The 16,021-nt window shown below is 34.3% G+C and overlaps 1 protein-coding gene across 1 annotated transcript; it reads left to right on the plus strand.

Moving 5' to 3' along the window:
* Positions 1-1,329: 1,329 nt before the first annotated feature.
* LOC124942588 (cytochrome P450 93A3-like) lies at positions 1,330-3,831 on the plus strand. Its single transcript, XM_047483119.1, has 2 exons — positions 1,330-2,410; positions 3,178-3,831. The coding sequence occupies exons 1-2, from the start codon at positions 1,511-1,513 to the stop codon at positions 3,793-3,795; spliced, it is 1,518 nt and encodes a 505-aa protein (XP_047339075.1). The 5' UTR covers positions 1,330-1,510; the 3' UTR covers positions 3,796-3,831.
* Positions 3,832-16,021: the final 12,190 nt, after the last annotated feature.

A 16,021-nucleotide genomic window follows, 5' to 3' on the forward strand; every position in this document is an offset into this window, starting at 1 on the left:
GATAATTATGAGATATGATTTATTAACATAAGTCATCTTAGTTCAACAAGACTAACGATGAGCTAAATATGGATTCTTTCCGTATATTGTAATTATTTGACTTAAAGTGTAACATTGTTGTAGTTATATATATTATTTAATTGCAAAACAATATATATCTAAGAAGAAAAATATTTAGTAAAAAAACTGTTTATTATAAAAAGTTTAAAAATAAATTTTATTTTTGGTGAGATTTGAATCCGAACCAAACAAAAATTTTAAATTTTTATCCAGAACAACTTTGCTACAATATTTTATATTTAAAAATTAAATACATGTTTATTTAAAATTCTTAGTGTTTTAGTAAATGAGTTTTACTGAAGAGTTAGTTGGACTTACCATGCCCGCTGACGTCACACTTTTATGGTAAGTTGTTCCCCATTTTAGTTTTTGAGTAATCAATTTTAGTTGTTTAATTGAAGTTGTGAAGGTTGCTCTTTTTAGTTTCTCTATTATTTTAAATTATGATTGAAGAAAATATGTAGGAAATTATAATTTAAGTTCCAAATGAAGACTAAAGGTCTTTTGTTGTTGTTACCTAAATGTTTTCTGTTTTATCTCTTAGCTCCTCAGGCCACATATGGTGATAGCCGGAAAGGAATGGGGAGATGGAAAGAAGGATTGAAAAAAAGTTTTTTTCTTAATAAAGATAGACCATAGGGCTGCCTATTGTGGGGTCTGCCCTACTCCTAACTAATGGGCTTGGCTCGTCTTTGGTAGGCTCTAGTTAGTTTTACGTAAATGTTCGGTTGAGTTTTTTCTTCAAATTATTTCAAAATAAACTTACCATAATAATATTCTTGTAAGTTTTTTACTTAAGCAAAATCACTTTTTAAAAATTCCTAAGGAATTTGTAAATAAATTGAACTCAGAACAAAATCCTAATTTGTAATGATGGTAATTTTACCATGATTAAACTTTTAATGATAAATTTTTATTTTATTACGGGAGGTTTTCTTTGATTAGTGTAAAAAATATCATTCATCTTTAATTAACCGATGATTATTTTTTTTTTAATTTATTTAGTGAGTATCCAGACCAAAACAACTTATATTAGCTAATTGCACAAATATATAATTATTTTGCTAGTTCATAGTTTTTAATAAAATCATCATAAATAACGTAATACTAAAATTTCATTAAAAAAATATCAAATCAGTTTCCATCTATGATCCTATGATTATTTTTTTTAGCACCAAATTACAATTTTAGCCTGTCTCTAATTATTATTATTATTTACCGTAGATGTCAATTTATTTCCAATAGTTTTGTCTCTATATTATTGTCCATCTTGAACGGTTCTTTTGCATAGATTTAAGCTTATTTAATATAAAAATAAAAAGACACATTTCATAGCTTAAACTTGCCGGCCAGATTATATTCATTTCTACAATTATATAACACCATTTCCTCTAATCATTTCATTCATCCCTTCATTTACATATTTCTTGAAATTACTTACATTATTACAATGATAAATGATTTTCAAGGCTTCATCTTTATCCTCGTTATCTTCCTCATCTCCTTAATCTCTCTTTGGACCTTCTTCAGACCAAGAGCCACCGGAGTTCTACCCGGACCACTTGCCCTACCGATCATCGGTCACCTCCACCTCCTTGCGCCGCTACCTCACCAAGCCCTACACAAGCTCTCCACCAAATATGGTCCCATAATGCAACTCTTCCTTGGCTCTGTCCCATGTATTGTTGCTTCTTCATCAGAAGCAGCTAAAGACTTCCTTAAAACATACGAATCCTCGTTTTCCAACCGCCCCGAAAGCTTCGCGGTCGATTACTTAACTTACGGTTCTCAAGATTTCTCTTTTGCACCTTACGGTCCCTATTGGAAGTTCATAAAGAAGCTCTGCATGTCAGAGCTTCTCGGAGGTAGGACTCTTGACCTACTCGCACCTGTAAGGCGCGAGGAGCTAAGGACTTTTTTAGACCGCGTTACGAAGAACGCGAGGTCTGGAAAGGCGATTGATTTGGGTGGGGAGCTAGTAAGATTGACTAATAATGTGATATCGAGAATGGTGATGAGCGAAAGATGCTCGGAGAAAGAAGATGAAGCGGGGGAAGTGAGGAAACTTGTTCAGGAGATGGCTGAACTTACGGGGAAGTTTAACTTGTCGGATTTTATATGGTTCTTGAAGAAGGTGGATTTGCAGGGTTTTGGGAAGAGATTGAAGGATGTTAGACATAGATTTGATGGGATGATGGAGAGGATTATAAGGGAACATGAAGAAGCAAGAGGATTAAGGAAGAATGATCATGATCAGGCAAAGGATTTGCTTGACATTATGTTGGATATTTCTGAAGATGAGAAATCGGAGATGAAGTTATCTAGGGAAAATATTAAAGCTTTTGTCCTCGTAAGTATAATTCAATCTTTCTTTTAAAAGTTTGATTTTCTTTAGTAAACATCTATTAATTTAAAATGATAAAAGACTTGTTTAAGAAATGTAAAGATAGGTTAAACCGGATTTGAGGGGATTAGAGCACCCATGTGGATACCTGCCCAAGTGTTCGGGTCAGGTAGCTAGGTTAACCCGAGTTTGAGAACTCAAATGGTTAAAAAAAATTATATGGAGAGTGGGTTTTAGAAGTTCTTATAATTTAAATTTATGCATACTATTTATAATTTTATATTATATTAGTTTTAATACTAAAATTTTAATATTTTCATACTGAATACTTAGGTTTTGGTATTTGGTGGGGTATCTACTGAGGGCAAGAGATAACATACGGAACCCATTTTTTTTTATTAATTTATGTAATGTAAATAATAATTTATATTTGTTTATGGACCCCAAACTCTTTATAAAATTAAATGTCACACGTCATTTTCATTAGGAAACTTCAAAAGTAACTAACTAGTATTCGGCTGCCGGCCGTAGGCAGCAATACTATGTATCATCTCAAATTTTGCTATTGAGGTTGTTTATTTTATTTGAAAATGTTAAATTTTCATTTAATAGTTCTGAAGGAAATTATAAAAATATGAAAAACGTCAACAACACACATCAATATATGTTGAATTAGTTTACAGCTTAATTAGTTGAAGACTGTTGTTTTCTATTATTTACACTTTCTTTTATTCTCATTTGTGAATAAACTATACCTTTTTTTATTCATATAGGACATTTTTGCGGCGGGCACAGAAACTTCGGCGATCACAACTGAATGGGCGATGGCCGAATTAATCAATCATCCCGATATCATGAAAAGGGCTCAAGAAGAAATAGATTTGGTAGTAGGTAAAGATAGGCTAGTGGAAGAATCAGATATCCATAGCCTACACTATCTCCGAGCCATTGTCAAGGAAACCCTAAGGCTCCACCCCACAGGACCACTTATTGTTCGTGAGTCCAATGAGAGTTGTCAGGTCCACGATTATCACATCCCCACAAAGACGAGACTCTTTGTCAATGTTTGGGCCATTGGGAGGGACCCCCGACATTGGGTCAACCCGCTTGAGTTCAAGCCGGAGAGGTTCTTGGGTGAGGAGGGAAAGAAACAAATAGACGTGAGAGGGCAACATTTTGAGTTGCTCCCGTTTGGAAGCGGTCGGAGAGGGTGCCCCGGAACATCGTTGGCTCTTCAAGTTGTCCAAACGAGCCTTGCCGCGATGATTCAATGCTTTGAATGGGAGGTTGATGGAGGAAAAGGGAGTGTCAATATGGAAGAGGGTGTAGGCTTGACTCTTCCCATGGCTCATCCTTTGGTTTGTGTTCCAATACAAAGGCTTCTTCTTTAGTTTCATACCAAATGTTTGTTGGTTTCATGCAAAACTCAATTTTAATATGTAAAATAGGTAAAATTTTCTAATATATAAAACTAAAATTATATATTGGATGAAATAAATATAATTAAATTAATAAAATTATTAAAAAATGAAAAAACAAATGTGAGAAGACAGAGGAAAGTGTGTATTATTAAAAAAAAAACAAAAACAAAATATGAATGCTAAAACTCTTTATTATTGGATAGTTAAAAAAAAATTAATTATTGATAGACACTCATTTTTTTCATTTTCAATATATAATTTTTAAATAATTTCGAGCTAAAAATTCGATTTTAAAAAAAATAATAATAATATTTATTGTGCAGAATTTAAAATAAATAATTGTTTTTTAAAATAATATTGCATCAATACATTTTCAAAATAATTAAAACTCATATTCTTTTAAAATAAAATAAAATAAAAGGCAAACAAATATTAATTAAAAAATAGACTAAATAATATTTATATTTATTTTAAACGAAATAAATAATAATAATAATTATAATAATAATAATAATAATAATAATGGAAACGAAATGGGCCTAAGCCATTTTATTTAAATGGGCCTAATCGGATGGACGCTCGAATCTCATCCAACGCGCCAGAGCGCTTCGCATAGCCCACTATAACAGAAGGAAGCGTGCATCGAGGAGCACTGAATCAACTAACAGGACGTCAACCCTATTAGCTGAAAACGTCTGAACGCCAACGGCGCTGGACGGAATGCCAGAATAGGCATGAAACGACGTCGTTTTGTCCTCGAGTCTTCTTCTTCATCGCGACGCCGCGAGGATAAGCATGAAGAACACAAATCGATTTTGACTTTTTGGAACTCATCCATTTAGTGATGGTTTTGACTGATTCAAAAGCCAAAATGATCGCTTTACGATGGTGATCATTCTCCCTACAACCGTAAGCCTCGTCACTGCCTACTCCGACGAGTTTATTGAAGAACAGCCAAAATACATTAAATGTATTTTTGCTGATTCAATTCACTAGGCTTCCCCCAACCGACTTAGGAGTAGTATAAATACCCTCCTCTCAAGCCATTCCTAAGATAACCAACCAATATAGCAACCTTAAATCGAAGAAAATTAAAATCCGCCATTACAACTTCAAAGTTTCGGATTTTTTGAATTTTCTTTATAATTCCTTGAAGCTCGGATCTGTGCATCAAGAAAGTTTCCATAAGGATCAATGAGTGTTCTTCAATCCTTGGTAAGGTTCCAATCATCCTCAAATTCATATTCACAGTTTGAATTTGAAATTTTTATATTTCAAATTACAAAAGCTTGTATGCTTGTTGTTTTTATAATTTTATGATTGAATATTGATCCTAAAATCATTTAGAAACTATTTGGATATGATAGGATGGGATAGAATCGATGAATCGGTCTAATAAACAAAAACCCAAATTTGAATTTAAAAAATAAAAAAAAACGGGTTTGTTGTTCTTGGGTTAATTCGATTAAATCATAGTCGAGAAACTTCCCAACATGATTGTAATGATATTGGGAAATCATTTGGATCATGTTTGATCCATCCCGATCATGTTTGATCAAAATCAAAATTTTCAAAATAAAATGAAAATTTTGTTTTTTTGAATTTGTCAAAACGAACAGTTAGTGTTCTTGTTTTGTAACAATCAAGTATATGTGTTATAAGGGGGCTATTGGATAGCTCCTTTCACTTTAAAATAGCCTTAAAATCAAAACTCATTTTTTGATCCAAAACTATTTTAAACAAATTGATCATTATCCAAGTTGATTCATATCTTGAGATGATGATCAACATGTTCCTAGGAGCTTCGTGAAGCTACCCAAACTCTTAGATCAAAGAATTAGAGAGCTAAAAAAATGAATTTAAAAAATCAGATTTTTGTGTTCTTGAGGACTGACCTATGAGCCTAGGACCGAGAGACCCGACCAAGAATCCTTGGTCCGGACCGAGACCAAGGACCAATAAAAATAAACCAGAACTGAGACCTAGGACTAGTGTCTTGAGTTAGGATCGAGACATGGGATCGATGTTCTTGAGCCAGGACTGAAAATTTTGACCGATGATTCTCACTTAGTACCGAGAGGTCCGACCTATGACCGATAGAATTCGAACCTAAGACCGAGAGGTCTAACCTGGGACCGAGACTCCCGAGACTAAGGACCGAGGAACTGATCCCAGAGCTAGCCCCGGACCGAGAGATTTATACACCTCGACCAAGAAAATCTAGCCCTATGCTAGCCCAGGACCGATAGGTTTTTACACCTAGACCGGTAAGATCAGATAAATACTGAGCATCCTTAGTATCTCGACTAAGAGATGCCGGTACTTAGACCAAGAGCTCTCGAGCCCAGACCGAGGGTCTCCGGACCGAAGCACTAGGACTCTGGTCATAAGACCTGTTTGATTCGACTTTTCAAAATCCAAAATTATTTTTGTAATTTTGGGACTCCAAATTAGGGGTGTAAGCGGATCGGTTTGGTCATTTTTATCAAAATATTCATCTCAACCGTTAGTATCGGTTTTTCAAAATCTTCACTTGTCGGTTAAAGGTTGAACGACGGTTCAATTTGATCGGTTATAACATCAGTTCGATCGGTTAATCGAATCAAACCTAACATTAAAAACGTTTTAAAATCTAGACATTTATACCAAAAAAGAAATTAAATTACAATAAAGAAACTACTCACATTTGAACATAATTAAACATAAAAGTGTAAGTTCCAAACACAAAATGTTTCAAAAACAACACAAACCCAGTGTTTAAAATTTAAATTACATAACAACATAATTTAATAAACACACAAAACAACTCAAAAGCGTTTTCAAATATAATACCCAAAATCTGCTCAACATTAGACATAATTTAACACAACAACTACCATTTTCAGCATACTCCATGTCATCTCCGGTACATTTTTAAGACTCCTCGTTCACATCCACATTGATAGACATTTCTTCATATATCAAACAACAAAATATTAGATTATAAAAAATTAATTTAATTAAAAAAATTATCAAATAATTTGTACCTTCTTCAATAAATTCAAGATTATGAACATCATTTAATATATCTTCGATCACATGTTGAAGAGGTTTTGAGTGCAACCAATCTTGTGTGCAAATAAATGCCTCCACGGTTGCAGGACTCATTGAGCTACGAAATTCATCAAGAACTCTTCCTCCCGTGCTAAAAGTTGATTCTGAAGCAACGATATAAATTTGTATTTCTAACACATCAAGCAATTGACGAAAGAACTTGATATTTGTATCCACTAATTTTCCACCAAGCCAATAAATCAAACTCTTTATAATTTAGATCTACAATTTTAACGGATAAGTATCTTTCAATCTCGGATTGACTCTCCATAGAATTTTCCTCCATAATATGTTGCATAAATTGATTAATCAATAAGAAACTTTCATCGTCTTCCAAAATGTTTTCATCTACTTTCTTTTGGAATCCATTTGAAAATCAACTTTCACCATTCAAATACATTTTTTTGGAATAAAAATCATATAAATCTACGAGAGAATGTTTAACAAAGTTTGTCATTTCTATTCCATCAAAAGAATTGCACATATTAGAAAAGAAAAACTTGACATATTTCAACCTGTACCTTGGATTCAAACCAATCGCAATGTAAAACAAGATGTTACTCTTTTCAATCTCCACAATACTTATCAAACTTTTTGCTCATTCTGTTCTCCATTCCACTCAATCTTGGGTCACTATTCTTAGCCATTTGAGATATCTTCATTTGAATCGATATAAGCTCATTAATAAATGAACTAGATGTCACACGTAAAGTGCTAAAGACATTTAAGGTCACATGATAGAAAATCTTCAAAAATCGTAAAAGATCCTAGCACTTTCCCAATCACTTTTTGTGGGTGGACCGATATTTTTTCTTCTTTTTTTCTTCCCTGTTTAAACATCACACATATCCCCATTATTTACCTCTTCCTCCTTCAAAAAGTAAGCAAGGTATTTAGAATTTATTTCTTCCTCAATTCTCTCAAAAACTTTTTCAAACTTTTCCGCCAACTCAAGCATTAGATAAGTTGAATTCCACATCGTTTGAACATATCCAATTGAACAAGTTTGTTAGTGGTAAACTTTTGTTTTTCGGTCATCTTCTTAAAAGTTTCTAATCTAAAGGGTGATGATCTTACGTAACGCATTGCATTACGAATCTTGATAATTGAATCACTTTGATACTTTAGATCTTCTTTCACAATCAAATTCACAATATATGCGGTACAATGCACATGAAAAAAATTGTTATCTAAAATGGTGGATTCCCAATCCTTCGTTAATCTTTTCAAATGATTAAGAGAAACATCATTAGAGCTAGCATTATCCACCGTTCAATTCCCCAATTTATCATACAATTTTCAACCATATTTCCAATGGTCATGCCTTCATGATTTGAAACTTGACAAAAGTTTATAATTTTCTTATGCAAGTTCCAATTTGCATCTATCCAATGTGCAGTTAAACACATGTAATTGATGTTTTGTATTGAAGTCCATGTGTCTATTGTTAAAGAAACACGTTGTGATTTCAAACTTCTTTTCAAATTTTTCTTCTCTTCTAAGAAAAGTTTAATACAATCCTTAGCCACTGTAACACGAGAAGGGACATTAAACTTAGGTTACATTGCTTGACAAAAAATTTTAAAGCCTTCCCTTTCAATCGCTCTAAAAGACATCTCATCGATAATAATCATTGAAGCACAAGACTTCCTACAAACTTCTGCATTGTAATGCACAACCTTAATAGAATTGTCAACACCATTTTTTTTTTCAAAACACAAAACACCTTGGTCAAGTTTTTTCTCAGAAAACCTAAGTGGTGACTTCAAACATTGATTCCTTAAATGACTCCATATATTACTTGTTCCATCTCTTTTAGAGGCACAAACATAATCTTTTCCACAATAATTATAAATTGCCCTAGGGAAGTTTGGAATACAATCAACTTTTTTAGTGAAATTATTTCAAACTTTAGATGATTTCCTAGTTGGAGGAGTAACTTCACTTCTACAACCTAATTTCCTTTTCTTTTTCCCATTATTATCATTATCATCAACAAAAACAATAATAGGTGTTTGAGAAATCTCACCAAGAGGCTTTGTAGATTGAACTTGTTGAGATTGTGAAGGCCGACTTTGTTGAGTAAGTTGAATTTGTTGAGATTCGTTTTCACTATCCATCTAAATAAAAATAGTACATCAAATTAAACAAAAATATAACAATTTATTTTACTAATCAAATAAATCCTATAAATGTAAGTCAGCTTTGTGTTATAATTTGATAAAAAGATCCAAATTCTCAATAGATCCTTTGTTTATTTTAATTGCTATATAAATACTGAAAACTTTTAAATATCATATTCAAGAATCAAGACACATATATACAAACTACAAAGTATAACCTAATATAATCTGTAAATAAACTAACATAATTTACAAATAATATATTCAGTAATCACAAGCTAATAAGCTAACATAATCTATAACTAACATATTTACCCATAAACGATAAAAACTTAAATAGAGATATATAAACTAACATAATTTTTGAATAACAAACTAACAATTTTGAAGTTAATACTAATCTTTAAACAAAATAACAAATTAACGGTAAACTAACATTTAATAACCTCTAACCTAACAATAATGTGTAAGAACTAACAATAATAGTAAACAAACTAACAAGTAGCACTACAAATATTTGGCCTTTACCTGAAGATCTTCAACAGTTTGGGAATTTAGAAAAGAAACGATAATATGTATTCCATATGCCTTCACGTGTAGTGTCTGATTGAAAGTTTTGAAGTACGAAATAGAAGAGAAATGTATTTATCTTTGTAGAAGAAAACGTTACATGTTCTTGGAAAAAGAAGAGTTTTTCTTGAAAATCGTAGACTTACATGGTAATAATTTTGAGTTGGCTAATCACTTGAGAGAACAAGAAGAGATAGAGATCTTGTAATCATTTTGGGTTTTGAGTTGGTTGCGAGAGAGAGAGCTCAGTTAGGTTGTTGCTTGTTGCTATTTGACGGTTTGACCTAGGAAGAGGAGAGTAATTGAAGGATTCATGGCAATTACCTCACAATACACTCAATTAATGTCCTGAGATTGTTTTCTATTCATACACTCAATTAATGTCCTGAGATTGTTTTCTATTCACGTTACTCAATTGTCTTTTCACATTTCACAATTCTAAAACTCTTCTCTAAAGTAAATTATCATATTTGCGGTTCGGTTGACTGATCGACGGTTATAAGAAAATAAACCGAAACCTGAGCCGGCCAAGCTTGGTTGAGCGTGCAATAGACCGACCAAATTTCGATTTGGACGGTTCGATCTTATTTCAGTCGGTTTTCTAGCGGTTCAAATCGGTTTTTCGGTGTTAGTTACACACCTACTCCAAATCATTTTCTAAAAATCCTGAAAAAATAGAAAATGCATTTTAAATATTTTGGGATATTTCTACAAAAATATTTCAACAAGGGATTGTTTGGTGTTAATTTTTAAACTCTAATTCCTTTAAAAATGATTGATATTCTTCAGGTATTCCACCCTAGTTATCATCTGCAATAGGTTCCAATATTAAATATTAATATTAAAATATTTAAATAACTTTAAAACCTAGAAGAATGAATAGGCCCGAAATAATAATTTGTTAAAAACTCAAAACCGTATACAACCGATTTTTAAAAGCCAATTTTATAGGTAGAGACCGTCTTCGGACGGGTATAGAGGATAAAGTACGAAAGCCCATTCTTGAGAATCACCAAACTTTGAACCATGACGAAACTCTAATATAAAATACATTTGTACACGTATACATTTTTATTGATTTTCTAAAATCAATTGACGACTCTATCTTCAAATAAATATTTTTTTCTTAAATTAATTATGTTTAATTAATTTAAACCGAATTTTAAATCAAATCGTCATTTGATTATAACAAATCCACAGATTATTAAAATTTGAATAAAATTAATTATTTTTACATAATTAATTTTAAAATCTACCAGGTGTTATCAAAGTCTTTAAAAAAACAATGTTTTATTTTATAAAGACATCTGGCACATAAATCAAGGTTGAAACCATTGAACCTTGAGCCACCCCAGGTCCCTCGTATTGACATGTGTCCTCTAAACACATGTTAAGCTACGGACCAGGGACTTCCCGAGGGTTATATCTTTTTGGCGACTCTGCTAGAGACTTAAAATATTTAACTCAAAAACATAAACTTGGCTTTTAAAACGTTTGTATCACGTTTTCACACTTAATAGGCTTGTCTTACAAGGTAAAACACCTGAAAAGACACATAGGTTTTACCCTATTTAAAACTTTTATCCTTTATGTGTAAAGGGTATATCACCCTCTTCTTGCAAAGAAGTACTCGACTGGGATCGGTACTTTTACACTTACGTGCAAAGATTGTCAATGTGGAATGACTTCTTGTCACAAACCGAGTGATGTTGCGAGAGGAAAAACTAAGAAATCAGGATCGACCTACCCTTTTTCAATGAGTCGTCTAATAGGACACAAGCATTGTGGAGGTTGGGGTAAATTCCCAATTGAGTTGATATTCCCTAGTTTATGGCGGGGGTTTACCCCTTCCACTATCGGTAAATGAGACTCTTTTACTCATTCTAACCTTAGAACAAAAAACCTAGTTATTATCCCCAAGTCACTTGTTTGTCGTGCCTAGACAACCAAAAGACCTCGTTACTACAACCCTTATGTGTCTACTATATATGTATTATGTGTATGCATGTATAGTCTAAGTGAGCATTTTGAGCATGTTCCTTCCTTTCAAAACAGATGCATGTTTGTAAATGTTTTAAATTTACAATCACCAACGATGTCCATGCTGACGGATGTCTCACTGGTTCCCTAGATCGATAACTTTCACGCTAATTTATTAAATTATCGATCTTATGGCCTCATTCCCATTATGAGGTTCATAAACTTCAAAGTGAACTCCACCTTCATGAAGGAAATGCAATGAAGGTGGAACCCTATCAAACGAGCTTACATCCTTGGTGAAATATCTATGTGCCCAACCATAGAGGAATTTCGAGTTATACTTATGACGGAAAACAAAAATGTTTTACATTTAAGACTGTTTGTAGACTCAATGCCCATCGGAAAGCTCTTACATGAAGAGTACAAATACTCTAAAGTTACATCTTATATTATCCTCACAAGAACGTACATCGATTTCCAAACTTGAACCTCTAACGCTGAGATCATTTATGATAACGATGTTAATCCTAATAGCTCATTTCTTTCTAGCACTAGAAAATGGTAAACCTTCCTCGAGAATCATCGAGGTGGAACACCAAATACGAAGAGACAACAAAGATCCCTCTAGTGTTATTCTAGAGGAAATGATAATGGACCTGAACAAATCATGTTTATCTTCTATTATGAGCAAAAGGGGTTCCCCTTAATCCTATACATTTGGCTGATTAACAAGCTCAAGCGTTTGTCGCTAATTCTGTGCCTAGACCTCCGGTATAGAGAAATGATGAAATATGGGAAATTCTCCCATGTTATCCCATCAAGAAAATGACTTTCATGATGGATGATAAGCCTCTAATCATGCTTATGGGTCTGGAATGGGTTACGTACTACTACACCCATAGCCTGTTCAAGAATTTCGACTACAGCTTTATCGAAGCTGCCTTCACTGTGGATAAGCCCATCGACCATATGGCCTATGCAAATATCTCGAAATATTATATGATGCCTTTAAAATGAATATCTTGTCAAAGCGAATGAAATACTTGAAGAAGATGATAGTGTCGGAACAGGCTACAGTTGGACTTAAAGCCTTTACTTTTTGTCAAGAACTTTTTTTCCTTTTAGAATCTCTCTGTAAAATATCAACAAGAGAGTCTTATATGTAAAAAAAAATTGAAATAATGTTTATATACAACTCTATGTTTGTTCAATCGAATCACAAAAAGAGATTTCCATTCTCTAAGATTCATTTTATATGCATATGCATTGCATTTGAACTTTGATACATCTGTAAACTCTCACCTGTCTCTTTGCAACAGTCCACGACTACGACAAGCCGATACGGCCCTCAGAAAAATAAATCCAAAGACTGGACTTTTATATGCCACTAGATAGACGAAGAACTCTTCGTACCTGAATCGGTCTTAGCGGCCAAATTCAGAGAAATGAAGGAAACTCTACAACATGTATGGAGTAACTCACGTTGATCACAAGCTCTTTAGCTAATTAGAAAATTCCATCCACATCTCAGAACATCCCTCCTTTTCCTCGTTTTCCTAGCCAAGCAATTCCAGTTATGTTCACTCCCATTAACCCCCGTCCCCTAGTCAAAAAGCTCAAGAAGATGTCTCTCTCTACGGAGACTTTAAAGAGGATATCGACCAAACTATACGGGTACAACATGAGGAAGTAATCAACCCCCTAAGTTTACAGGAAAAACAAATTATAGTGGTTGACCAACCACCGCTAACGGAATATGAACGCCAAATGACTCAAGTTCAAGCCATGTATGCAGAGATGCAAGCCCAGCTAAACAAGTTAGCTAGGAAAAAATTACTAAAGAACATCATGACTGAAAATACGATATGAAAGATTCTGAATGAGAAATTATTCCGGTAGGCGTCAAACTTCCAGCTCTCTCTAAGTACAGTACATAGGAATAGGCGACCCAACTGTCTTTTTCAAAATATACGCTTCTGCAATGACCCCATTGCGACTCGGAGAACCAACTATTCTCCACTTATCTAGTATCTTGATGATGCTAATTTACACTAGTATCACTAGTAAAAAATAGTATATCTATAGAGCATAGAAAAACTGGTTGCAGCGTTCATAGAATGCTTCTCAATGTATCTCAACCTAGAACGATCAGAAAAGAGGTTGAAAAAAATCAAACATGGGAAAATAAGAAATTCTCCATATTTATCGAACGATGGAAAGTTGTTGCCGAGGAAATCAATTCTCTCCCGATCGAACAGCGTCAAATCGACATGATTTTAAAAACGTTAATGGATGATAACTATTGGACTCGTCGTCAAAACATTCCAAACAAATGAATAAATTGTTGAAACTGGCATTAACCTCGATGACGCTATCGAGAAGGAAGGAAAAGAAGGAAAAGTAGTCAATGTTATCCCACCTTCAAGTCGTTTCCCGAGAAAAGAAAAGACACAAGTGCACTAGGTAACCAGTGCCTGGAATGAGCAATCGCCTCAAATGGCTAGCCCAAATAAGTCTCCACTACCCATAGTAGATACAACTACTCTTACCTAGAGCACACCTGTAAAGGCACCTAATCCCCGTACAGTCTTTGACGACCTAGGGATGCCTTAAGTCAAGTGATGAAGATTCTCCAAGAGAAGAATCTCGTCAAAAAACCACTTTCTCCAAGAATAGACAAACCTTTCTTGAGAAATTATGAGATAGTTTGGTGTGACTATCACCAAGAAAAGGGACACACTATCGACAATTACAGAGCCTTCAAACACCTGTTCCAGGACTTGGTCGATCAAAACGTGATCACCATGCCAGAAATAGAAAAGAATCCGCTACTAAATCATAAAGTCAACATGTTTATTGGAATCATCTTTTAACTAATATGTGTTACTAAACTTTATCCATGACACTGAACTAGCGATCAACATGATCGATCCCTAACCCAAAGAAAAGTCCAAATCCCACCACAACGAGACTTCTGAATGGTGGAAGTCAAACACGACTGCCCACATCTATGCCCCATTTGATATCGCGGCAACACGTGGTGGAACGGATTTTCAACGTAGTTTCATGAAAACTACACCGGCCAATGTGCTATCTACCTCCTATATTCATGTTGGAACTAGAAAGAAGGATGAGCCTAGAGCTCTTAACCTAGTAGACAACCTCCTTAATCAACTAAAATGAAAAATGCTAACATTTTCATCTAGGAAATTCGTATGTACTCTATCGAGCATAGGAAAATAGTCTTCAATGAGTTAAGCAAAGTTAACGTCTCTGTCAACACTACCCCTGAAGAGCTAGTAGGGATCATATCCTCTAGCTCACAGCACAACATGATTGGCTTCGAAGACAAGAATCTTCCTTTAGTAAAAAAAAAATCATAACAAAGCCCTCTACATTTCCGTGCAAATGGAGGAAAAGGCAGTTCTAATGGTCTTGATAGACAATGGATCTTCACTCATTATATGTCCTTGGAGAAATCTTGAGAAGATAGGTGTATCTCGAGACAACATCATTCCATCTGACTTGTGTGTCAGAGGTTTCAATAGCTCTCGTTGTGAGATAATGGGTTGCTTCAAGTGCACCATCCAAGTGGTCGCCATCCCATTCCTGGTTGAACTTTGTGTGATAAACATGTAGTCTTCCTATAACCTGATCTTAGGAAGGCCATGGCTTTATCAAGCCAAGGCTTTAGCCTCCACCCTACACTAAAATCTCAGGTTCATCACCAATGACCAAGTTATCACAATCAATGACGCGATAGACACCACAGCAGTCATATGATCTACCCACATTGACACTCTTGAGGTTGAACTAAGTGGGTAGAGATATGTCAAATCCTCTCAGAAGGTAAAGACTCATCCAAACACCCTGACTTTAGTACGTTTAGCCTCTATTCTATCAGAATGATGTGCCAAATGGGATGTTTCTCTGGCATGGGTTTGGGGCCCAATGCCAAAGGCATGACATCATTCCCGCTACCATGTTGTAAAATGGATCGACACAGTCTAGGATACATCCCTACAAGATTCGAAGAAATCCGCTAGGAAAAGATAATCCAAACGACACATAGTTGTTCCACCAACCTTGAATGGATAGTTCATCCGTGAGGGATAAAGCACTCTGTATTTTGACTTCCCCGAACCCTTTACCAATCAAAATTTATAGAGACGTTTTCCGAGTCTCGTAATATTTTTAGATTGTCCTTATAATTCTAACCATTCTGTTTGCATGATTATGAAAAGAATGGACTATTTGTGCAACGCCCTCCAAAACTTGGCCTACATGAAAGCTACTCCAGCTCAAGAATCTAGCTCTCTCAATTCTCAAGAAACCGACTCTCTTTCATCAATCGATACTATGATCGATGAAAGTATAATGATTTCCCCTCTCTTGTGTAAATAGATGTTAAATAATGTACATATTAAGAA

Source organism: Impatiens glandulifera, chromosome 6, assembly GCF_907164915.1.
Source record: "Impatiens glandulifera chromosome 6, dImpGla2.1, whole genome shotgun sequence".
Classification (NCBI taxonomy): domain Eukaryota; kingdom Viridiplantae; phylum Streptophyta; class Magnoliopsida; order Ericales; family Balsaminaceae; genus Impatiens; species Impatiens glandulifera.